Genomic DNA, 25,967 nt, shown 5'->3' with positions numbered 1-25,967 from the left:
GGCAGGTGTGAAGGCTCATTCGAATTCTGGTGCGGATCAAACAAACGCATTTTAATTCACAAAAAAACAGGGGTTTCGCTTCGCTTCAAAGACACCAGAGGGCGGATTACCGCAGGTTTGACTGCAATTGCATTAAATATATAGGGGGTGAACCAAAGAATGTGTCATTGTGGGATGAAGAAATTTGTATTTGGCACATGATGAGGAAGGCGAAGGCATTATTACGCAGCATAAAGATGTCCCGTGGACAGACGTGAAGAGATAGAATATGGACAGACAATCATATATCAAATGCTGAAGGTTACACACAAACACACTGCAGTGTACAGGATATATAGCGTAATAGCCAGATAATGGAGGTGATTATGGGTTCCATCGCGCATTTGCATAATGTTGCATTAAAGCAAAGAGTTTGCGCTCGCAGTAGGTTAGCCGCTATTTTACAAAACAAGTTAGTAAAGTTGTAGCGATTTGCTATTGTGTGCGCGTGTGCACACACACACACACACAACACACCCCCTGCATCCACATTACCCTCACTTTACGTGCTAACTAGATTTGAAGTATAATTTTAACACTATAGATATTACTGTGTAGTTTATGAATTGAACACATTGATAAAGTCCCTGCTGCGGTTGAAAAAGAGCAGCGTGAACTCTAAACGCACCAAATTAAAAATGCAACTTCACCCCCCAATCGCACTGAGTCTACAGAAGTACAGGTGTGAATGCACCCTAAGGGCCCGATCTTGTGCCACCCCTTACCCCTTATCCCTAAAATTATTTGCCTTTTTTTTTACTAGTAGTCAATCTACATTGACACGTTGTGAGCTTGTAGATTGGCTATTTGAACTATTTTAAAAATGGTAAAACATGTCAAATAAGTTTAGGGATAAGGGGTGGCGCAAGATATACGGTAGTCTACAGTCTACACACACTATACAAACATTTCCTTCACACACATCAGGCCTACTGTAGCACTGGCGTATGGATCTCCAATGACTTTCCTGTTATTGTGATCCACTCTGCACTGTACACCTAAGGCGCCAGTAGCTTGCTTTGTAGAACACTAAATGTGGCTTTTGAACATTCAGGATTTGCTGCTAAAATGTAAATGGCTTGGACTCAATACTCTGTTGACACTCATGCTTTTCTCTTTATACAGTTGGCACTGGGCACATTCCCCTATCCACAGGTGAGTGAGTACACTTCTGTGTAGTATATTATGTGCAATTCATTCAGCAGTCAGCAATGGACCTGTTCAGGTCTTTTAAGAAAATGTACATTAGAAAGTATTAAAACGTGTTTTCTCAAACATTTCCAGTACACCCCATATAATAACCCAAGTTGTTTATTCGGTAATGTTGCATAGAGATTTTACTAAATTATGGATCAATGTATTGTATTTGCATCTCACTTGAGTTGTATACGGTAGTTGATTATTCATGAAAACAGATTTAGCATGACATTGGGGGTCAACATAGTGCTGGTAGAGTGTATTTTGATTTCATAAATATGGATTACTTCAGTTTTGCCATTTTCTTGTTTATAAGGAAAGAAAATGCCATCTGTTCCTCCGGCATTTTAGTCAGATAGAAAACTTTAAAAATATATTTGCAGGGCATCACGTGATATAAGGTCTAATTGAAGGGTGACAAGTGGAATGTCGTGATTTAAAGCCTTAGACGAGACTAAGCTGGAGGCCAGAATTTTCATGTAAAATGCATGGATACTGTTTTATTCCCTTGTTTATTATTAAATCCTGCTCAAATGCAATTGCTAACTGCAAATGTGACATATTAAGCCTACTCTTTTTTTTTTTTTTTTTTTTTTTTTTTTTTTTTTGCGGCTTACGCCTTTTATTGATTTTTTAAGGGACAGACAGTAGGCTGACAGGAAACGGGAGAGAGATGGGGGGATGACATGCGGTAAAGGCCGTGTCGGGTCCGGGAGTCGAACCCGCGGCACACCGCGACTGGATCACCAGTCCGGTGCCCAGACCGTTACGCTACGGCCTGGGCCTATTAAGCCTACTCTTGAGCCTTTACAGCGAGTATGTTGCTAGTAATCCCTAACTGAGCAATCTGAACTCTGTTACCTTACTTTACCTCGTGGCAAACTTCCTTCGGCTATTGCGTATTTTTCAGCCACAATTTCTAAACACATTTACTTTAAAATTAGGATTTCCTGAGTGTATACGTGTGTGGAGCACATTTTTTATTTGGCTCATTCTGATTAGTTATGGGCAGTGGTGTCATGCTCGTACTACGCAGTACCACGCTGTGGTACCAGTCATTTTTTGACGTGCAGGGACGGAACGGTGCATGTGCGTGCGCACTAGAACGCGTCCCCTTAGATTCAAGAGAAGACGCCCCTAATCAACCTCGCGTCACCAGACTTTCCAAGACGCACCACGTACTCAGTGGTCTAGGTTTACTGGTGCCCCCCCCACCCCCTATTTTCACGCCATGTCTGTCAAGTACCGCACCGAATCAAATGGCTACTACTTTGCATAACATGCAAAGTAGTAGCTGTAGCTGTGCATAGCATGCACAAGTGTGCAAGTGTGCATAGCATGCACACTTACAGCAGCTACTGCGGCTGTGAGGTGTTCTGCACACAAGAAGAATGCCTCCTCCATCAAAGAACAGAATAATTCGTCCAAAGCAAACTTTTTAGTTTTGCTAGTGTGCAGTAAAGATGTTTGTCTGACTATTTTAAGTCTACTTTTGTGTTTGTGTCTATTTAACAATAGGCTTAGGCTATATCCGCTGTTCTGTGTGCATGCCGTGATGCGCACATGCACGCGCGTGCACGTGACATTAAAACACCGTGATACCAAGCATGAGTTCAAGTCCGTTGCTCTCCCCATGTCCCCCATATATGGGGACTAGGTTGGTGGAGTGTGTGTAGAGCCCAGGATCACATTAGATAATTGACACAGGGGTGAAAATGGGTTACAAAATCGTGGGATTAAAAAAAAAACCCACTGTGGTACCAGTAAAAAAAAACACCATGACACCACTGGTTATGGATAAAATGGTGCAATGACACCGGCATACAAAGAGCTATACAATATGGACAAAGACATGGCAAGGTTGTTCTTGATATGGCATGTTGCATATTTCCTTGCATGTTGTTTGGCTTATCTGCTATCTTTCAGTGTACGTTTAACAGCCCTTTATCCGACAGGTAACACGTGCGCTGCTTCCTCAATTAAATAAAACGTCATTGTAATTGATTAAAGAAGCCGTGTGCTGGAACCCTAACATTATCTTCCCAGGGACTGCCTAAGTGACTGCATTGTTTCAGCATTCCAATTACCCCTCCTGGGAAAGAGGAAACCAATTTAATGAACATTAGTCAAGGCTATCGTCTGTGAGCTGCATGTCCCTCATAAAGGGCTTTTAATTCTCAAGTGTTTCCAATTACACCTTCATTATTATACTATTATATATCATACTGTTATGTTGTACTTTTGTACAACAGGTACGACTGTAATGTGTTTCTGATTTGAAAAGGTTCTTTACGCAGTGCAACGAACACATTTTTAATTCACGGATAATGCAACTCTGACATGCTTCAGGGGATTTCGCAATAGATAGGCAGATAACAATTATGATGAATCCCTATAGTAATTTCTGCTCCTTTTGGACAATGCCCTTGCTTCATACAGCAGCTAGTGCTAACCAAACATGTGTGCAAATCAGAAATCATTTATGGTTGTTCACATCTTAAATCTATTGTTTGGTAATATAAATGACACATCGTGCGTGCGTGCGTGCGACCGTGCGTGCGTGCGTGCGTGGCTACAGCTGGGGCATGTCTCATTTTATAGTGCAGTCACTCTTCCCTCCGGCAGCATCTATTAACATGGCCATTATCATGTTAATCATTAGTGTTGTATTACATATACTAATGAATTCTACACAGAATGTGGTACTGGGTGCCTTCCCACCACCACACTTTCCCATTTCTCGCAAAGATGCTCTTGTTTAAGTATTAATAATAAGACATCCAACTCCCAGTTTGACCTATTGGGAATTTGAGATCTTTCCGTTTCTCTTTTTCTCTATTTATTTTGTATGGTTACTTTATCGTCCTCACTTGACACATTTCTGCGTTGCACAAGGTTCCATGTGGTTATATTCAGTACAAATTGAATATATGAAGAAAGACAATTTTTTCCCCTGTACAAGTTCTGTCTAATTCATTGTAGGATGCATGTGTATAATTCGCAGAACTTTGCAGAACAATGGCGTTCATGTTGTAACAATATTTTGCTTTTGCTTTGGAGAATTCTTCATTTTTGCTCATAGAGCTAGAAGTACAGGGTTGGTACAATTTCGTGTTTTCACACACCAGTCATTATTCTCCTAATGATTTAACTTTAATTTCTTATTTTCGCCATATATGTTTTTACTTATTCCTCTTCCTTATAATTTTTTTTAATTTAACTTACAGTATATTTCATATGACTCAATATGTATGTAAGATGGAGCGTGAGAGAATGAAAGAAGGAATAGTTTTAGGTTTAGACTTCCCGCTGCCACAGCTCTCTCCATCTCACTGTTAATTTTCCCCCACCTCCATATGGTGTTGCAGACAGTTCACCTGCAGGCTGTAGCAGAGTGGTGTGGCGATGGTGCTTGGCTCCAGCTCGCCAGGCGCAGCCAGCCAAAGTCCTCAGGCCTAAGCTGTCATTTTTGCAGACGCCCGCACAGCTGTCTGCGTCAAACCCCCTGCTACACTTCACACTGAACATTTCAGTGTGGGCCGAGGGAGTAGGGGAGGGACAAATAAAGGAAAACCGAATAGGGGTGTATTGATTGTACCTGGGTGTATTGACTGCACACTGTTGACACAGTCCTTGTCATGGGAGATGCAAGGTATAGGTAAGATAAGGGATATGTTGAGGATGATTTAGCTTTTAGGGTTTCAGGGTGTTTTGTGCTTTTGGAGAGGGCTATTGTCCAATTCTTTTGTCCCTTAAAGGGTTGTCTACTCTGCGCGTGTCATTTGCTTTCATGGGGGTGTACTAGTTTGCCATATGTACTGTAGAGAGACATATTTATCATTGATTATAGAAGTGGTCTTTTTAATTCCACTTGACCACTTAATGCACATTAATTTGCATTATTTGTCATAAGTGGAGGTTTTTTTAACGGCTTGCTGTTGAGGTCTTTGGTCTTTGGTCCAGGACATTGGTCCTGTTTTACTGTTTCTGTTTTTTACCTGTTTCTCTTAGTTCTGGATGAAAAACCACACCAGTGGTTTGAGCGTAAACTGCTTGAATCTACCATTACACATCAAGATATGCTGAGTGATCTTTTGTCTTTAGCTTCTCCAAGTTAAATTGTCTATTTGATATTAGTAGGAACATCATCATTGGTAAATGTTGCACTTGTGCACTCGTCTCTGACATCCTGTCTATAATCTTGTGATCTTCTTTCTTTTTTTTTTAGCTAGTTTATCTCAACATAAATGGTGGACAATCTTTGAACTAAACATTGCAAATATTAACACCCTTAACATGCGTACATGTTTGTGGAAAGGTAAGTGTCTTAACCATTACGACACCAGTGGGCAAAATTATTCTGTTCCTTGGGAATACAGTTCCATCACTGACACCTCGTATGAGACAAGAAGATCTACTGTTTAATCAAGAACACAGATTGTTCTTCCTACAGTAACTAAAAAAGCTGAACATTTCACTGACGGTCCCGGTCCAATTTCATACATGGGTAATCAAAACTATCTCTACGCCTTCCATCACAGTCTGCCGTAGCTCCACCTCCACCTGTTCCAAGGACAATATCCAGTGTGTTCTCCACACTGCTGAGCAGGGCGTTGGCTGTCAGCTGCCCTCCATCAAAGAACCACATGACACTAGGGTGACACAAACTGCTACCAGCATTGCCCAACCAGAAAGCCATCTGTTCCTGGTACCAGCGCCCATCCAAGAAAACCAAGATCACTTGTCAACCTGAAAAAGTTTCTTCCCGAGAGCGACATCCCTACTGGAGCCATCGCTAAAAGACAACCTCTGCAAACTCTCACACTCTCTGGACTCATGATATCACCATCCAATAGAGCCGACTTGGAAACTAATGACTACTGCTATTTATCGTCATGCATCGCCATGTATAACTGCTACCCATATGATCCTTGCATAGCCTTGCATGATCTAAACTGCCCACTGTGTCATGTGTTAGTCTCAGGAATGTACCTTGTCCAGTGCACCTAATTATTTAATCAATCTTGTTCTTTTTATTATAAATAACATTGATAAACTGAGCTGTACGACTGCTCTCCACTATAAAGGGACAACCTGACTGTCATGGTACTGAAACACATAGCTACAGAATATAGAATTTTGAATGTATATGAAATGTTAATGACTGTCAACAGTTAAACGTGTTAACTGATAAACAAATTAAAGCTTCTGTAATGATTGTTAATTAACCACATGATATGCCCCTGTTCTGCAGTGAACATTCAGAGAAAATTGCCCATCGCAACACAATATTTGGGGAGATTGTAGATTAGCTATTTTCCACAAAGATGTGGTGTAGAGGGGGAACAAAGCAGGGAGCTTATCATGGACCCTGGGTATTCCGGTTAATTAAAGTATATAATATAAGGTTTAAGTGGTTAATCGTTTATATTGTCGTATATATTGATATGTAGTCTGTTCTCTACGAACTTGTAAGCTGTCATACCTTTTTACACTACTATGATCCATGATGTCTGTCAGTAAGTTGTATATGAAATGCTGTCTTTGTACCATGTTTATTGTGCATGAGAAATAGGCAAACAACCAGTGCATGGTGTGTGGGTGGGGAGGATTGGAAAAGGAGTTGTGGGAGAAAATGTAAAAAACAAAGCGTTGTATTTTCTTTCTGTGAAACTTGCCTATGTCATACTCTTTGAATAAAAATGTATTAAAAAAAAAATACAATAATGTGATTATTATACGTTATTTAATTTCTGATGCATAACAGTAATTGCCCAGACATGCAAATGCACACAAATTTGAGATAAGCCATGGTTTATTTGACAGTAAAAAGTTGTTTTGTGATACTCAATTAGTAAAATATATATTAACTGAAATGTCAGAGGGAAATCTTTATGCCTTTAACTGTATTGAATATCCTTGGATCAGTGTGTTTGCAACAGTATAAAAAGCTTTCACCTTAAAATATATATACCTATATAAATAAAGTTTATTATTATTAAAAATCATCAGTCATTTTGTGGATGTGGAGTACCTTTGTCTCAAATAAGTTTGTTTTCAGCTTTGCATTATGGCAAGTTTATATGAGTTACGAGGTATCCGGTTGACAGCAACAATATCTGGTTTCTTACAACTAAATCTTTCTTTGCTGTCTTTGTTAGATTTGATGTTTTTTTATGCAGACAGGACTTATTCGACAATCAGAACTTGATGATTTTCCATTTAAAAATAATTGTCCTTAAAATATATATATTTTCAAGCTGCATAGCAATCGGGATGAATGAAGGCTTGTTTAAGGCTCGATCAACTTATTAAACATTGTTTACCCTCAGGATGAACATGCACATAGTGATATGTTAATCAGATAATCATCTGACAACGATCAGAGACTACGTTAAGAGGGAGAGGACATAGTTATTAAGCCTCAGTTTGTTGACGCCTGGTCAAAATTGCTGCATATGAAAAGAATACATGCTCAATTATGCTTCAATATGTTTGTCTCCCACTCTCGAATTTCAGGCTCCTGAGCAGCATGAAATTCTGTCCTTGTAATTATTTCTGAACTAATTATTTTTCCATAGTAGCCTTTAATCATGTGTCTGAATCGTGCAAAACTGGATATAAAGGCAGTTGAGGAGTCTCTTGATATTTATTTAGAAACCCTGTATTTTATTGAGTGAATCGATAAGTGCGAGTCTAATTCACTATCAAAAGACCCAGAAACGAATGAGCAATTCATTCACTGAACATAATCTGGTATTTGCCTAAGCCAGAAAGACTATGAATATTTTTTGTTGGAATTATTCTTCAGCAACTTGCATTTTAATATTGAAGGGGCTCAGTTGTAGCTTTGCTATATGAGCCTCACATTCTGGTCATTGTCGGGCCAAATAATAAGGGAAATCTGGAAAGAAAATGCTTACCACTAGCTTTCTTCACAGATGTGTTCATAAAGGTGTCTACTATCACAGAAAAATGTGTTCCAACCCAACTCCCTTGGGAAACTTTATAACAGCTGCTGAAAGTTGGGGTACCATTATCAACCAATATAAGGCAAACAATTCAAAATTTCATCAAACTTTAAGTAGCATGTGAGATGTCAAACTAGGCTGGTTTCAAGATTCTGAATCCATTGCAAGCATTTGTTTTGCACAAAAAACACTCAAAAAATGCCCATAGCCGTCATCACAAATGTGATGAGGGTCAGCAGATTTGGGTACATTTGGGCAAGTGGCTATGGCCGAATTTAGCCCAAGGAGTGTTTTCGTGCAAAACTATAGCTTGGAATGGATTCAGCATCATGAAAACCCTCTAGTTTGACATCTCACATGCTACTTAAAGTATAATGAAATTTGGAATTATTTGCCTTATATTGGTTGATAATGGTACCCCAACTTTCAGCAGCTGTCACAAAGTTTCCCAAGAGTTGGGTTGGAACATTTTCTTTTGTGATACTAGACACCTTTATGAACACATCTGTGAAGAAAGCTAGTGGTAAGCATTTTTTTGCAGATTTGCCACAACTTAAGCTAACTTTACCTAACTAAAACAGTACATTACCGAATGAATTTGCCTTACAGAAGCGTACAATCATTTGTGTTGCATCAATTCAATCTTTTAAAAAGAAATGAACTCAGTCCTTGAAAAGCCTGTTAATGCGGTTTGGAACAATTTTACACCCTAGCAGCATTTATAGATATAACCTGGAGGGAAGGAATAAAGAAGATCTCTGAAAATTTGCCATAATGACCCCCCCTCTCCAACAAATAAGAGCAAAGCTATTAACATTTGTATGTTTTCATTATGTAAATGCTGTTAACGCATGCCCACAATTTGCCACCAGGAATTATTATTTCTTTCTCTCCCAGTGATCATAATGTGTCCAAGTGCATCATTTTGATTATGACACACTAATTACATATCGCCTCTCCTCCTTTTCTCGCTCTCTGTCTCTGTCTTGCTTTACAGATTCAGAAAAACCAAGGATCCTTAATGGTAAGTTTTATGGAGTTAGCATAAAAGAGGTTTAGAGAGAAAAACGGCTCTCCCTCCATACCCGGCAGTGTTTCACTCTTGATTGGCTCTCTCATTTGGAAATTCTCACAAACTGCATCTCTTCAGTATGTTGTTAGAGCAGACTTTAACTGCTGGAATTACATTGGGTGCCATTATGGGATAATAACCCATTCTGACCTGAGATCAGATTCAAAAAATGTCTTCTACATCCTGACAGTTTTCTGAAAAAGCTATGTTTCTATGTCAGTGGTTCGATTTAAAAAAAATAGCAGACCTACAAGCTTGTAGATCTGCTATTTTCAATAGCTAAAGCATAACATAATGCTAACACCAAAAGGGGTTCCCGCCCAGAATGGGATAAAGACATTCAGGAGGTGGATGATGGCTCCGCCAGAGCTCGCTGCATTTGATTAATCTAAGTAGATACAATTTTTATTATGCTATTGATTTTCCCTATTGCCAAGACATTGTAGGCTAATACGTTTATATTCCCCCCCCCCCTCTTTTTGTCGGTCTGTCCTCCCCTCTTCTAGCCTCTCCAGTTACTGCAATGCATCGTTGATGAGGTGAGTCGCCGTCTTATGTGCTTTTGCATCTAAAGTCAGTCCTAATGGCCCGGAAAGCTTATATTTTGTTTCCTAATGAAGCAAGCCACTCAGGCAGCTTTTCTCCCCGCACACTGAACCCTCCGCCCTGTGCAACTGCCTCCAGCTATTCACATATGCACATTACTGTAGAGAGAGAGTAACACACCCGTAGCACACACGAGCACACATACACACGTGCAGCAGCAGCAGCTGCCTTGTGCATTGCTGCTCTGTATACCAAATAGCAGGTTTGGCCCAAAACCAGACTAAGAGTAATCCAGGGATTTTCTTGCTAACAGTACTAGTCTTAAATTCCTGTTCAGAACCCTCATATCCCAGTTGACACTTATAAACAGACAGCTAATGGTATGATGTGTTGCTGCATCTCAGATTATTGAGTATATTTGACCAGTGTGTATAAGTTTGTCAAGTTGTGGTTGGTTCCTTTTTCCCTATAGTGCAGTGTGCACTCTGCTTGTGTGCTTATCTGTTTGTGTACACGCACACATACTGTGTCTGTATTTCCAACATAAGCACCAGTCCCCAACCAGGGACCTTTCCCTTCTCCCTGCTCTCCTTTCCACCTCAGTTCTTTGCTGACATGCACTAATAGCAAAACTGCCATGACACTCTCACTAACCCAACCCAGTTCTCCAAGCCCCCCAACCCCAGCCCTGTCCAACATTAAACATAGCGCACTGCTTGTCCTTAAGTGCCTATAGATTGGGTGTAATTAATAATTAAACGCTTTCGGTTGTAATGGGTTGACCCCAGCTGAACTGTTCATTAGTCAGCCAGACGGAGGCATCACTCAAACTATTTTTCCTGCGCCCTTTGCCGTCTCCCCTTGAGGTGAGAGAACTCTGTGTCGGCACAGGCGAGCTGTCCCAGCTGACCCAGGGCTATGGAGAGAGGGAGGCAAGCAGAGGATAGACAACTCTTTGGATAAAATGAGAACACTCAAAGAGAAATGCAAAGGAAGGATGGCATTGAGAATGTACCTACCAAAGACACTTAGGAGAGCCACAGAAATGCTAAAGAATACAGTGGCCCTATACTGTACTCTTGACAGTATTGTCATCTATTGCTCTTACTCTCTCTCTCTTAAAAACTGGAAGGTTCTCTGCTTTAAAGTTGGGTGTCTGTCGCTCTGTTTGAACATTGCTTTACTTGGACATAATTTATTATAAGATGGGCAAAGTATTTTCAAAAGGTAAGCTATTTGTAAGTAGTCTAGACCTGTTTTTATTCAGGAATTTATCAAAACTATGCCAACCGGCTGTGGCTCAGGTGGTAGAGCAGGTCATCCAATGATATGTGGGTCGGTGGTTCGAATCCCGGCTCCTCCTGTCTACATGTCGAAGTGTCCTTGGGAGAGACACTGAACCCTACGTTGCCTCCAGTGGTCGCCACCATTGGTGTGTGAATGTGGGAAGTGAGGACGTTGGCGTCGACTGTTCGCCGCTTCACCTCCCAATGTATGAATGAATGGACCGTTGTAAAGCGCTTTGAGTAAGCACGTAGTGCATAGAAAAGCACTATAAAAATGCAATCCATTATTATTATTATTATTAACCGATTCACTTATTGTTGGTACTTGGTAGGATAGGTGGGATATTCTTTACACGTTGCTCTGATGTTTGTTTGAGTACTGTATGCTCCAGTAAGTGGATCATTAATATTGACATAGCTAGAGGTGTATTCTACCGGGGGGGGGGGATACTCTCTGGGGTTGTGGTGGAGATAAATAACAATCAGGGCCACATGAGGCTCAGGTGAGAGAGTATATAAACAGGGAAAATAAAAATGTCTACATAGAAAATTAGTGTACATAAGCACAGGTTTTGTTTGCTATTAACATGTGCGTACCCTCACCCCTCTCATTTTCTCACTCTCCATCCCACAGTGAATACTTTTATTTTAAAATGTTAATTAATATTTGGGTACGGGAGAGAACATTTAGCAGAAATTCCCTTTTCCTTTGTCTGTCCTCCATCTGTCATCTGTCTGTCTCCTCTGTCCACCTGCCTCTGCCCGTCCTCTTTAATGTGTCTCTCCGGTACTTGTTGAATATCAAGTGGCTCGACTATTAATGGACTTCTGCTTCGTTTTCATCTCTGTAATTACTGATCTAATTTTGACTAATAATTACCCGGTGCCAATGACATGTATATTTACTGCTCATACCCTGTCTCAGAATGGAGGGCATTGACAAAGGCCCCAGACTTGCCACTTTCATCAGGCTGCTCGTCGTCATTTTCGCCATTGCTTGCCGCCACTTCAAAGCTTTGTTGTCAGTGTTCCCCTCCACTGGAAGAGTGTGTGTGTGTGTGTGTGTGTGTGTGTGTGTGTGTGTGTGTGTGTGTGTGTGTGTGTGTGTGTGTGTGTGTGTGTGTGTGTGTGTGTGTGTGACTGTGTGTGTGTGTGTGTGTGTGTGTCTGTGTGTGTGTGTGTGTGTGTGTCTGTGTCTGCGTGTGCGTGTGTGTGGCGTGCGTGTGTGTCTTCAATGTGTTCAAAGCACACGTGTAAATGCAAATATGGGAGGAAAGTGTGTAAGTGAGTGATCTGTATCAGAACTAACAAACGCAGAAATAGATTGAGGAGTGAGTGTGTGCGTGCGTGCGTGCATGCGAGAGAGAGTGAGAGAGTGAGAGAGAGAGAGAGTGTGAGGTTGAGAACGTGCCACAACCCAGCAGGTGGAAATTGTTTGGTGCTCTTGCTCTAAATGGCATGTACACTGAGGCATACGGCTTGCAGTCCTTCAGGGTGTTTTCAGTGTGTGTGTGTGTGTGTGTGCTCGCGCTCTATGATATATTGCTCATCCAAGCGGCGGTAGCACTCTGAAGCACAGCTAGATTAGAAGCAGCCAATTCCTTTGTTAATTTAAATAGGTGCATGCATCATGCTTTGCAGGGGCCTGCCGATCAGAGCATTAAGGAACGGGGGAACACTGCCCAGAGGTGTTTTAACAGCACAGCGGGCCTGCTAATGCGAAGCGGTGTGAGCCCCTGCATTTGACTGAACTGATGATTGTGGAGGCAGTATGTGTGTGTGCGTATACGCTGTGGATGTGTGTATGACTGACTATAACATTTAGGACATGAAGTTATTGTTATCCCCACCAGGCTGGAAAGCTGGGAGGCAGAGATGATGTTTTTGCCGCTGTGAGTTTACTGACGGTGTGAGTCCGGAGTTAATCTCGCTGGTTCGATCGGCGTCAAACCTTTTGTGCAGGCAGTCAATATAGGGCATAGCAGTGGCCATTTTGGGGTGCCACGGATAGAAAACCGCGCGCACCACCAACCTGCACATTGAGAGCAATCCTTTGCTGCGTGTCACTTCCCATTTCTCTCTCTCCATTTCCTAACATAATCTTTATTTTGCAAGATGCTGTAAGATGGTTACATTTGAGATCTTCTGTCTAATAGATATTTATTTGCGGCTTACGCCTTTTATTGGTTTTTGAAGGGACAGACAGTAGGCTGACAGGAAACGGGAGAGAGATGGGGGGATGACATGCAGTAAAGGCCGTGTCGGGCTCGGGAGTCGAACCCGCGGCACACTGCGACTGGATCACCAGTCGGGTACGCCACCGCCTGGGCCTTCTGTCTAATTTCTTCCTGTTTTACAGGATCCACCTGTTCTTCCCGTCAGCCAGTTCAGTGAGAAGTTTGTTCACTTCATCACACAATGGTGAGTCTCTCCCCTTCAACACTCTGTCGCCACAACAATTTAAATATGTGCACTGGTGGATGAAATCTATGAAATCCACTCAACTAGATAAATAATAGTTGGGTGTAGTTTGACTTTAAGTTGAATGAACAATTTCAAAAAGATCTTTGGAAACTTAACTTATTATTTCTCCTCTTCAATAATTCCAATTTGTATTGTATTTTATATCATTATCGATTTAATCCCCCAACATGCTTCTGCCGGTAATCACTCTCGTTTTGAGCGACCTGCGTCACAGGTGTGTGACTCAGTGTCACCTGAGCATGGGTCCTGCAACTTTGTTGAGTTTGTGTATGCTCCAATCATTGACCCCATGGAAAGAGGCCACATGTGTTCCTTCAGGATAAGGCCCGTGCAATAGGTTAGTGGTTAGTGGAAGTTAGTGTTCCATAAAGCAGGGTGGCAGGGTTAGGGTTAACCCTAACCCTAACCCATCATTTGGTGTCAGCTCTGGTACAATCTCCAAACTTAACTTCAACGATTATTTCTCCTCTTCAATAATACCAATTGGTATTGTACGATTGCACTATCCTTACAAGTTCTACCTCATTGTAAAGGTGTCAATACCAAATGGTATTATTGAAGGGGACAAATAATCGATCCTGCTTTTTATTATTTTTTGTTTTGTATCCCAAATTACCTAGATCAATTAGTTGTATGCTGGTGAGGGGACTGAATTGTACATACATGCATGGATGTGTCTATGTGTGTTTGTTAATGTGACTGTGGTTGTAATGCTTTTAGTGATTGTGATGCTCAGCCTCTGCTCCCACTAAATAAAAAGGCCATTCTTCTTTTACCAGCAGTGACAATGGGGCATACAGTAGGCAATGTTTACCCTCGACTGGTTTGCCTCCTGTAACCTCTGCGTAGTTACACAAATAATGTGCCCATGCACACGACTGAAACATGAGTGTGTTCTCTGCTGCATATATGAATGAGTGTTGCTGTGCGCTGCGCTGCGCCCAGATCAGATCACGTTATGTATTTGTGTATGAAGGCAGCGAGTCCTCACTATCGGAGCCTGCCAGCTGTTGTTTACCCACATCCCTGCCTTATTTACTCAAGCAGGGCACCTTTCTCTCTCAGGGCGTAGTGAGGTAGGAGTGCCCAAGCCCCACCCTGGCCTTTCTCTGTCAAGGTGTAGTGAGGTAGGAGTGCCCAGTCCCACCCTGGCACACACAGGGCACCTTTCTCTCTCAGGGCGTAGTGAGGTAGGAGTGCCCAGCCCTACCCTGGCACACGCCTGGCACTAAGTAGCTTCTCTAAGTCTATTCTTAGAGGGTCGTGGCCCCGCCCACTGTGATACATCACCCAGTAACACGACCAGCTCCAGACGGGGCCCAGCATTAATCCCTCAAAGTCCCCCCTATGTAGGTCGCCCTAACAGATAATGCACATATACACGGAGGATACACACACACACATACACACACACACACACACACACACACACACACACATAAATCCAACTGGTGGGCTCTTTAGGCTACAGATTTTCTTGAGAGACAATAATTAAATAGTGCTACAGTACGTGAAGCTTTTGCAATGTGTTGACTTTCCTGTACAGTATATTCTAGTTTATATCCTTGAGTCAAGGCTTCTCTTTCCTTTTCTGTGCTACGAGTATTTTCAAGCCAGCAGCCATAAAGACTTCTTGTGTGGATTTTTCCTTTCAGTATGAGACGGCACCCTAAAGAGAGGCCTGCCCCCAACAACCTAATGGTAAGTTACCCTAGGCCTGCCGTTAAAAAGGTTGACCACAGAATAAGAATTGTGAATTACTGTGTACAGCGATCACTTTCATACAATTCAAATCAAAATTTCAATTAAACATAATTTTATTTATGCCTGGTTTTTTTCTTCTTTTCAAAATGGTTGAGTACGTCCTGCCGGGTCAGGGACCCTCAAATCCAACATGGCGATGCCATAACCAAAGCAATGAACTTTATGCTGCCAATGGGGGATGTCAGGGAAAGTTAAGGACAAAGACCTTGAGATACTGTCAGACTATGAGACCTTAATTCCACATTTCATTCCATTTAATAATGTATTGAAGCCAATCTGAATGAACAAGCTGCTGTAGAACAAAGAATTCTGGTTCACACAAATGAAGTTCCAGAGACACACACACACACACACACACACAAAGATACCATGTAGACTTATGATTTTTACATACTAATCTACATACTACTGTAGTAGCTCTGGCTAATGTTTCAGGACCAAGGACAGTGTGTGTGTGTGTGTGTGTGTGTGTGTGTGTGTGTGTGTGTGTGTGTGTGTGTGTGTGTGTGTGTGTGTGTGACATGTAGAAATCTAATTTTTACACTCTACTGCATGAATAATAATTGTGTTTGTATATTCACAAATTGTTCACAACGTCCTCCGAGCATTTTGATGGATGTACTGGCCACATCATATGCCCCTAGTTCGTCCCCATTTGGACTTGATCGTTTTCTCTGATCTGGTATTAGCTCACAGGGCCACAGTCATTTGCAACAGGCACCTTTTTAAGAGCTGCTACAAGCCCGACTAATGTTTCAGGACCAGGGACAGTGACAGTCAGGTCCACGGAGACTCCGGAGAGAGGAGCTGTGCTGTGCATTGTGCAAGCGTGTGTGCAAGTGCGCGCGCGTGTGTGTGTGTCTGGCTGGCTGTCTCTGTTATGTCTATCTGTGTTCTTGGTCTCACTCCTCAAAAGGTGGAAACGTTACACTGACTGAACACAGAAAAAGCACCTTTAATTCTGAGCAGAAATGAAATGTGTGCTCTGTAAATTGTACGATTTTATTGTGTTGTCAAGAATTATAAAGGTTGTTTGCTTTCCTTTACTAAACTAATCCGTTTATTTATCATGATTTATCAAGTGGCTATTTCATATTTCTTATTTTATTTGACAATGCTCTATTTGGGACATACTGTAGGATCCATCTCTCTCTGTCGCCCTCCACTCTCCTGTCTGCTGTGTCGTTGGGTCGTCTGAGCTCACACAGCACCTCCTAGCTACTGTCCTGTTCATTGTCACTCTCAAATACTTCATCCTCATGGTCCTTACACACCAGGAGTGAATAGTACGTTATAAAAGTGATAAAGCGACACCATAATGAGGTCGATTTTCCACTGCAGTTAAAAACATCAACCCGTATGAATGGGGCATCACCAAATTACACATTTGCCAACACACAGCTGAGTCTTAGATTGTTTAATTGTCACACTCCCAATGTGTAAGGACCTTGATTAGGCTTCTCCACTCCCTCCGACTATCCTCCTTTTTGTTTTTTGTTTTTTCACCTCTTCACCCCCCCAAACACACACTTCTTCCCTCTATTCTGCCATATTTCTATCTCTGCTTTTTATTCTCTCTCTTTTTTGCATTCTCTCTCCTTCAGGCCCAATCATTTCCTTCTCTGCCCATGATGAGCTGGGAGATGAGGTCATGGGTACCCGCCATTGTGGCACCGTCCTCATGATTGTCTTTCTCTCTCTCTCTCTGTCTCTCTCTGTCTCTCTCTCTCTCTCTCTCTTTCTCTCTCTCTCTCTCTCTCTCTCCTCCTTTGCCTGTACCTCCCTCCCTTTCTGCATCCCCCCACCCCTCTACCATTCCCCCGGCCTCCCGCGTACATATTAAAAACTCTGTACCTTTTCTATCTGTATGTTAATGCACCTAGCCACAGCTGGAAGTCCCCCCCACCCCCTATTTCTCCTCTCTTGTCTCTCTCTCAGTTTCCTCCACTTGCTAATAGTTTTTATCTTTGCCTCTCATTCCTCTGAGAGTGTAATGTTGGAAAACAGGCGCTCACATTGGCAATAAGCAAATACTGTTATTTTTATGGCCGTTTCCCTCCCCCCCTCCCACCAGCTCATCGGGGTTTTTTTGCGTACCTTCACTGATCGCTATCACAGCTTTTTATTGACGTCATTACTGTCACTGGAGTTTGATCCTATTAGACGCTCCTTTAGTGGCGCTGAGATCCCGCATGCCCGTTTGATTGCATGTCTGCAGCTGATGGGCTCTGTCTCTGAAGCTTGACATGAGGAGCATTACGAGCACTTTATGGTGAGTGCCTTGGTAGCGCTGTTATGTTTAATTGACGAACAAATAAATTGGGGAAAAGAAAAGATGACGCGAGTTAAGCGAGGTGATACGGAAAGTAGTAAAGGAGTTTCAGGCCAAAAAGATGCGTGACTCATATCAGAGAGCCCATTAGGACATTATTTCAGCTGTATCAAACTTGGTATCAGTGTCACCTCTCTCCCTCTTCCTTTCCCATCCTCATGAGTCCCCTCTTCAGCTGGAAAGAATTACAGCGATCCATCACATAAGAAAGTGACTAAGTGTCTTCTTCTCCTCCTCCTAATGTATCTTTCATTGTGGACACCCTATCCTGTCATCATAATCTCATGACGTTGGTCAGTTCAGGAGACTTTCCGTTGGCCTGCACCCAGGACCTTAGCTGAGAGACACACACTTGATTGCATTGATCTGTGTATTTCTGAAGCCTTGGGGGGAGAAACTAATCCGTTTTCTTTGCAAATTGTGCCTTTTCTTGTGATTTATTTGTGACTGAGTGAGATCCCACAGCACTCCATAGCTTCTTTGTGATTTGACGGACATTTCAACTTACCCAGCCCCTCCCCTCCTCATTCCCTATTCCCTGTCCAACGGCCTTCACGTAGCCTTTAGCACCTTTGTCAATGGAGCCCCCTCCCCCCTTTTCTATTCATATGCAGTATGCACACATACAACCGTACACAGGCACTCCTTAGCCCCTTCCAACCCCAGAGGTACCAGATGAGCCCCTCTGTCTGTCACAAAAGAACCCCTCCTCTCACTCTGACATAACCCAAATCTAGCAGCCTACACACAGATGGAAGCTGAATAACTGCGCAGCCAACGGAGGCTATTAGTTTTCAATAAACCGGTTGAAGTATTAACCTGCCCACTGTAAAACAAATAAATAAGTGGATTCCTTATCCCCAACACATCTGACATAAGTAATGATAATCCATCAATCTACATCGACGCATGGATTCAATGGGCAATGATTAAATCTGATCATTGAAAAGCAAAAATGTCATAGAGTAGACGTTAAAATGACCCCAAACATGTTTGAAAGTGAAATGGGTTACAAAATCGTGGGATAAAAAAATATATAAAAAAAAAAGAAGAAAAAAAGAAAGTGAAATATCCATTTAATAATAATAGTGGGTGAAATAATATTTTATTATTTCGAATCTATTCCTCATTTTGCTGGGGACTTCTTGGAACCCCACCCCCCAAGGACCCCTGGGTGTCCCTGGACCCTACTTTGAGAACTCAACGTGCTAGGTTGTCTGGAGCCAGACTGACCACTTCATTAATGTATGTAATGTATCTATATCTATAAATGGTCCAAGTCTCTGTGTGTACACTGTACATACAGTATGTCTGTAATCCACGCAACTCCATGCCGTTCGCCCCGCCGACTTCAAATTCGACACACGCACTCCACACCCCCACAGGGAGTGCAGTACCCGGTGTCGAGGCGGTCGGACCCACAGTTGACCAGAACCGCCACAAAAGGCCTCTTCCAGGCCCAGGCCGTAGCGTAACGGTCTGGGCACCGGACTGGTAATCCAGTCGCAGTGTGCCGCGGGTTCGACTCCCGGACCCGACACGGCCTTTACTGCATGTCATCCCCCCATCTCTCTCCCGTTTCCTGTCAGCCTACTGTCTGTCCCTTCAAAAATCAATAAAAGGCGTAAGCCGCAAAAAAAGAAAAAAAAAAAAAAAAAAAAAAAAGGCCTCTTCCCGGGCTCCATATATGGACATTACAACACTCCATATTTGGGCATGCCTGACACAGAACTCCATTATGTTCAAGTGTACGTGTGTACGTACACAGAACTCCATATATATAAGAATAAAAGGACACAGAGAGACAGATACAGAAATCTCCATATATGGGCATAAAAGGGACAAATACAGATGGGTGGAACGGGTACTCTGACAACAGGTACAACGGGTATTGCATAGCCGGGTGGGGCATGGATCTCCAACTTCCATCGTTGACGACTTGGTGCTCTACAGCCGGGCACCGTTCTAGTAAAAGTTTAAAAGAAAAAGAAAACAAACAGGAGAACTGGATGCTTAAGCCCGACACACACCGGGTGTGCAGCGACGCGGCAACGCCTGGCAAATAGAACAGTGGCGTATCGGAGCGTCAGGCGAGGCGTGAACGCGCGTCGGACGCCGCCGGTGTGGGATAGGTTCATTGAAAATAACGTAGGCGGCTGTTTTGACGGTGTGTGTAGGGCAGTGCTGTTTCTAGGGAAAACTAGTTTGTTACATTCATAACCAGGGATTTACCCCTTCACCTAGCCACTGAGATTAGAACACACATGCATACGTGTACATCTATGCACACAAACCAATGCCAGTTAGATTCCAGTGGGATCTAGTGATTAACATGCAAATCTGTAAAGACCTAGTTATTCTACCTACCTCTTCACCTTTCTCTCTCTCTCTCTCTGTCGTACTCTCTCTGTCTTCACCTAACCGTTCTTTTTCCCTCTTTCTGTCACACACACACACACACACACACACACACACACACAGGCACACACACACACACACACACACACACACACACACACACACACACACACATATATCCGTACATTTTTGTTCCTTCCAACAAGTCTAATGAGGTGACGATCAGTCTCTTTTAGTAATTGCCTCAAACTCTTGTTTAATTTTTCCAGAGCTGATTAATCATAAGTAGAGTTATTTAAAATCGCATAAATTAATCTTAGATTAAAAAGGCCTATCAAAGGCTCCAAACAATTAAAGAGTTAGGTAGAATTTCCCCTGGGATAAGGCCAGTTTTATTTGAGTGGAGCATTCAGGTGATTATCCCAGTTTGATGTGGCCAGACGGTGATTAATGTAGCCATACTCTGAGTCCCTCCCCCATCTAACCTCTCTCCCATTACATGCACTGTAAGAAATATAAGCCAAGTATACCTTAATTGACCCAAGTAAAGAGTATTTATTCATTGTAGCTCTTATTACACTTTACATGTATAATTCAGCTATGGAGGTGTTTCAATTATTGGAGGGTTGTGGACCTGCCCCTTCCTGCGAGGAACGTTGTGGTTGTGCCCACATGTGTAGCAGCATAGCGTGGTTAAAATCCACCGCAATGGGTGTCCCTATGGGGTGCAGGTCAAAGTGAGGTGAATGTTGTAGAGTAGACCTGCCTGTAACACAGAATCCTAATATCTCCCTTGGGCTCTCCGTTGGTTGAGTGGTAAAATGTTTGGTTTCCTGTGTGCGAGAGACCCGGGTTTGAATCTTAAGTGGTTACACTTACAGTCAGTGTCAGATTGTGTGTCTGCATTTTGAACAGGACACCAACAGGTGCAGCTTGCGTTAACCAGGGAACCTGGCCCATGTTAATGCAGTGTTTGCACCTCATCCTGGATCATGCAGGTGTGTTGCGTCTGTCTCTAGACTAGAGCGCATGGCAGTCCGTAGTCATGTGGCCTCACTCGGGTCAAATACCATCAGACGTTGTTGGTCTGTTCAGGTTAGGTTCTGGAGCAGAGGTGGAGAGCTGGATATTAAAGACATCACTCTGGGCTTGTCTCTCTTTCTCTCTACCCCCCTTCCTGCAATCCCCTTCTCTACTGAGGCAACGGGGATGATTGATGAGATGCGTATTCAGAACATAGGGGTACCCAGAAGCATCCACCTCACCCCTGTCATACGGACACACACACACACATACACACACACACATACTCTCACTCGCTGATATGAGAGTAATTAACCTCAGACTGTTTTAACCCCAGCCACATTAGAAGGACACCAGGATTGATGGGGCTACGCCGGTCTTTAACAATCTCAACGTCGTGGACAGGATTAGGATGTAGTGGAATGTATTAACATCCTTCTGTTGGGATTTAAAGTACTTCTGTTTTTAATCACATAGACGTTTCAATGTTCTCAAATAAGAGTATTAAACTTAAACTTACATTTTTACGTAAATGTATTTAGATTTTTGATAGTCAGTACTTTTAAGGATAGGCTATTCTTAAAAGTCAATACTATTAAGAATAGACCTGACAAATTTTGGTCAACAAAATACTTTTGAAGAGGGAATCTTAAAACAACAAGAATTCTGTCTTAACCCATTTTGGGCGGGAACCCCTTTTGGTGTTTTAAACATTATGTTATAATTTAGCTATTGAAAAATAGCAGATCTACAAGCTTGTAGGTCTGCTATTTTTGAAAAATCATGAACATGTGGTGCAAAGCTTTGAATATATACTCTTTCAGAGCGAACGTTTTTAACTCAAATCTTTGTTTCCGTGAGGTGGTCCCTGAAACAACACATTTTCAGATTGGGGGTCAGCGGCCAATTTCATATATTTTTGGGGGTCCTTGACATGAAATATTGAGAACCACTGATATAGAAACATGAGGTTTTTCTAAAAGAAAGACAGTTAAAAAAAGACTAAATGGGTTAACCTGCTGTCCTAATAAAGTATTGGCACTCTGGCTATTGGCGTGTGCAGCCACTTTCTTGTTGTTTCAAGATTCCCTCTCCCGTGGGCTGGCACCGCCAAAAAGGACTTTGGTGTGCGTTAGCATCCTCGTGCACAACAAAATACTTTTACCATTATAGGGCTGGCTTGTAATTTCATAGACTGGTAAACCGAGGGATTTTAACCCATTTTGACCTGAGATCAGATTCAAAAAATGTCTTCTACATCCTGATAGTTTTCTGAAAAAGCTATGTTTCTATGTCAGTCGTTCTTCTATTTTTCAATAGCTAAAGCATAGCATAATGCTAACACCAAAAGGGATTCCCGCCCAAAATGCATTAAAATGTTAATGTAAAATATGGAATTATGCGTGCATATGTATTGTGTGTATCTGTGGGATTGTATGTGGGTTGCCGATGTATTTGTGCGGTGTGTTGATTGCTGGGTTGTACATTGTTGAATTGTGAATGTCACAATTTGAAAGAGAAATATATTCCCCCTCACTTCATACAAGTGTGATTTTCTAAAATACATTTCAGTAAATAAATTCCAATAAATTATATTTAATGTTAAGATTCAAGTGCTACTGTATAGTAACCTTCCTGTTCACACCAAGGTTGTGATTTGTAAAAAAAAAAAAGATAAATAAATAAATAAATACAGGAAAGGGCAAATTATTTTGGTACAGAAGGTCAAGAGCCCAAAATTGCACAATGTTTAATTGTTTATCTCTGCCACATTATACAACATTGGCTATACATAGACTCAATTTAACATATCTGCCTGTCCAGCAGCAAATAGACAAGGACGGCTCAGGGAGAAAATAGTGGACCTTAACTGGCAGTCTGTCCTACTTTGTTCCTAGTCTTTACAGAACCGTGTGCCAATTTGGACACTGCCACAGGAGCTTTTATGTTATCGCTTAAGATAACATAAACTCCCATCACCACATATCAGATCAAATATACCATAACCTAAGTGACGATGTCATCCTCAACAATGTAATTTGTCTTAGCGAGTGAAGTTCAATCAATACGAGAAATCGCTAACCCACATTTACATTTTTGTGAGCACATCATTTGCTTGACTACTAGCACAGTCCTATCATTGATAGGTCTGCCTGAGACCCTTATAGTCCGCAGCAGTTTGTCTACAGTATACCTTGCAAACATTGTATTTACTCGTGCACACAACTTTTACACACACATTTAAGGGTGTACCACACTTTGTGAAGAACAGATATCAATCAAATTAGTGCTGACAAGTAAATTCACGCAAACTGACTGTGGTGTTATTTATTTAATTGTACTGTCTGCTAGACACAGTAAACGGAACTCAAGGTTTAGTCTCAGATGACATGTGTCATTTACAAGCAGCCTCCACTTTCACCTCTGACTGTGACCTCTGGTGCAGGGCTCAAGCCCCTAGATGAGTTTTTGTTTAGAATCTTGTCATTGAGATATTTGTTTCAGTCCATAATGTTATGATCCTCAGACTAATATTGTAATAATTAAACACTGCCAAAAATTGGTAAAGCGAATATAAACTTCCAATCAGCAAAGGGTAAACACATCATTGCATTAAGGTTAGAGGAGAAGATTCTCTAACCTACCTAATACCTCCCAAATATTTGCCAATCAGCATTCTAGAAATAGAGCTCTATTTTGTTGAGAATTTTGGGTGCAATGTGCCAATTAGATGGAAAAACATTTGTCAACATGTTAACCATCTGACAATAACTGTGATATATTGAACAATATTTAAACTTTTGTTTCCCTTTTTCTGTTTTGTCTGGGAAAGCTCATTACTTCTGCTGTTTATTATCTGGTCAATTTTTCCAATATTTTGCAAGGTTGCCAGAATTTCAATAGAACACTGTGCATATAATAGGCTATTCAAAGTCAGAGGAGGAATTGTTTTGTTGATATCACACTTCATCGTGGTCTTTCTCTCTGTCTCGCTTTTAGGAGCATTCCTTCATCATACAATATAACGACGGCAATGCCGAGGTCGTGTCACAGTGGGTTTGTCAGTGTCTGGAGGAGAGGCGAGCACAGCATGCCCAGGGACGCTGATGTCTTTGGGACACGCCACCGAGTTCATGGGTCAAGTATGCCCATATGCACTGTAAACAGACTTTATGCACCTGGACTAAAGAAAAGACATTGGCTCGGTTTCCCAAAGGACACATGGTGTAAGAGGTATGATGTTGCGCATGCTCAGATGCCCTCTAGGCCGCACACAGAAGCCTGTGAACATAAACATTTCGTGCATAGATGTGCCATGCAATGGTTTGAATAATATTTGGACTGCTGGACAGCTGACAGTAGGCTCTCTTTACTATATATATATATATATATATACATAAATTATATATATATCTGTCAGCTGTCCAGCAGTCCAAATATTATTAAATTTAATTTCAGAATGGTAGACCTGAGGCCTACCATACAGGCCTCAGGCATTGCGTGGTAATTGACTATGCACAAAATCAAAATGTCTATGTTCACAGGCTTCTGTGTGCGGCCTAGAGGGCATCTGAGCATGTGCAACACCATACCTCTTACACCATGTGTCCTTTGAGAAACCGGGCCATTGCTCGTTCAGATACATTTTGGAGTATGTGAGACCTTTTTTCTACGTCAAAGCTCCCCACGACAGCAATCCACCATGGTGGGGAGTATAAACTGTATGCTTTGAACTGGGATTTGATGGGCCCTTTTACTGAAATATGTGCTTAAGGTGCAGTGAATTGGCACTCGGACTGAACTTTGCGCATCCTATTCAATGTGTCCATCGTATTTGGGAATGGAAAGGTGTGCAGTGTTCATTCCTGTTTATTCCTGACTCAGATTACCTTGACAGTTTTCTTTTCTAGAGGTATCCCAAATAAGAAAGAAGGTAGGATGTCCGCACATCGTTCTTAAGCTCCCAGTAGTTTTATTTAGGATAGGATTCGACGTTTCGACCTGGTCTTCATCAGGAATCAGATTCCTGAAACTGATGAATCCTATCCTTAATAAAACTACTGGGAGCTTAACCCATTCTGACCTGAGATCAGATTTCATACGAGGTTTTCCACTGGACACACACTGGTCTGATGAACCCATTCTGACCTGAGATCAGATTCTAAAAATGTCAGTCAGTTCGATTTTTCAAAAAATAGCAGACCTACAAGCTCGTATCGCGCCACTCGGTGGCGCGATATGAGCTTGTAGATCTGCTATTTTTCAATAGCTAGAGCATAACATGATGCTGACACCAAAATGGGTGCCCGGTCAGAATGGGTTAAGAACGGCGTGTGGACATCCTACCTTCTTTCTGTATGTATATTTTTTGTTCAGCACCCGTCAACTTTTTATGAGATGTGCGTGCTTCCACTTTGGATCTTATCCCAAATAACCCACTTGTGCTTTAAAGTCAGAATCTCTTGTGAATGTTACAGTTTGTGCCTATGTGTAACCACATGTGTGTGCCTCTTCCATTGAAATTTACTTTTTGTAACTCATCAAAGTAAAGGTTGCCACAGTTAACTGTTAACGATTAATATTCCCTTTCATATTAGACCAATTTTCACCTAGAATATAAACATGGTCTCCTAGTATTTTCTTCCCTCTGTCTTGCAAGTCGTCACGACTGCAGGCGTTATTAAGTTATTGCAGACTGTTCTTCTTTATTGATGCAAGGAAGCTTAGAAATAATGGTGGTCGTGGTATTTGAACACTGCAGTGTTCTTTCTGTGAAAGAAAAACTGAAGTCATGCCTGTTACAGAAGTGGAATGGGGAGATATTGACAAACATCTTAATAGACTGGCAACGCTATGGAGGTGGGGTTTTTGTCTCAATGGAAGACTTTTTCTTC

At 41.9% G+C, this 25,967-nt stretch overlaps 1 protein-coding gene across 1 annotated transcript in view; it reads left to right on the top strand.

Annotated features, from left to right (window-relative positions):
* The window catches only part of map2k5 (mitogen-activated protein kinase kinase 5), a 63,834-nt gene extending 39,403 nt beyond the window's left edge, over positions 1 to 24,431 (top strand). Inside the window, exons 17-22 of the mRNA XM_083760148.1 lie at positions 1,165 to 1,194; positions 9,205 to 9,231; positions 9,786 to 9,818; positions 13,471 to 13,532; positions 15,251 to 15,296; positions 24,073 to 24,431. Of these exons, the coding sequence (XP_083616274.1) occupies positions 1,165 to 1,194; positions 9,205 to 9,231; positions 9,786 to 9,818; positions 13,471 to 13,532; positions 15,251 to 15,296; positions 24,073 to 24,180 (306 nt within the window). The 3' untranslated portion in view covers positions 24,181 to 24,431. The remainder of the gene's footprint in view (positions 1 to 1,164; positions 1,195 to 9,204; positions 9,232 to 9,785; positions 9,819 to 13,470; positions 13,533 to 15,250; positions 15,297 to 24,072) is intronic.
* Positions 24,432 to 25,967: the final 1,536 nt, after the last annotated feature.

The sequence above is a fragment of the Protomyctophum parallelum genome, assembly GCF_964188405.1.
Source record: "Protomyctophum parallelum genome assembly, chromosome: 2".
NCBI classification, from domain to species: domain Eukaryota; kingdom Metazoa; phylum Chordata; class Actinopteri; order Myctophiformes; family Myctophidae; genus Protomyctophum; species Protomyctophum parallelum.
This window is presented reverse-complemented; position numbering and strand designations above follow the sequence as displayed.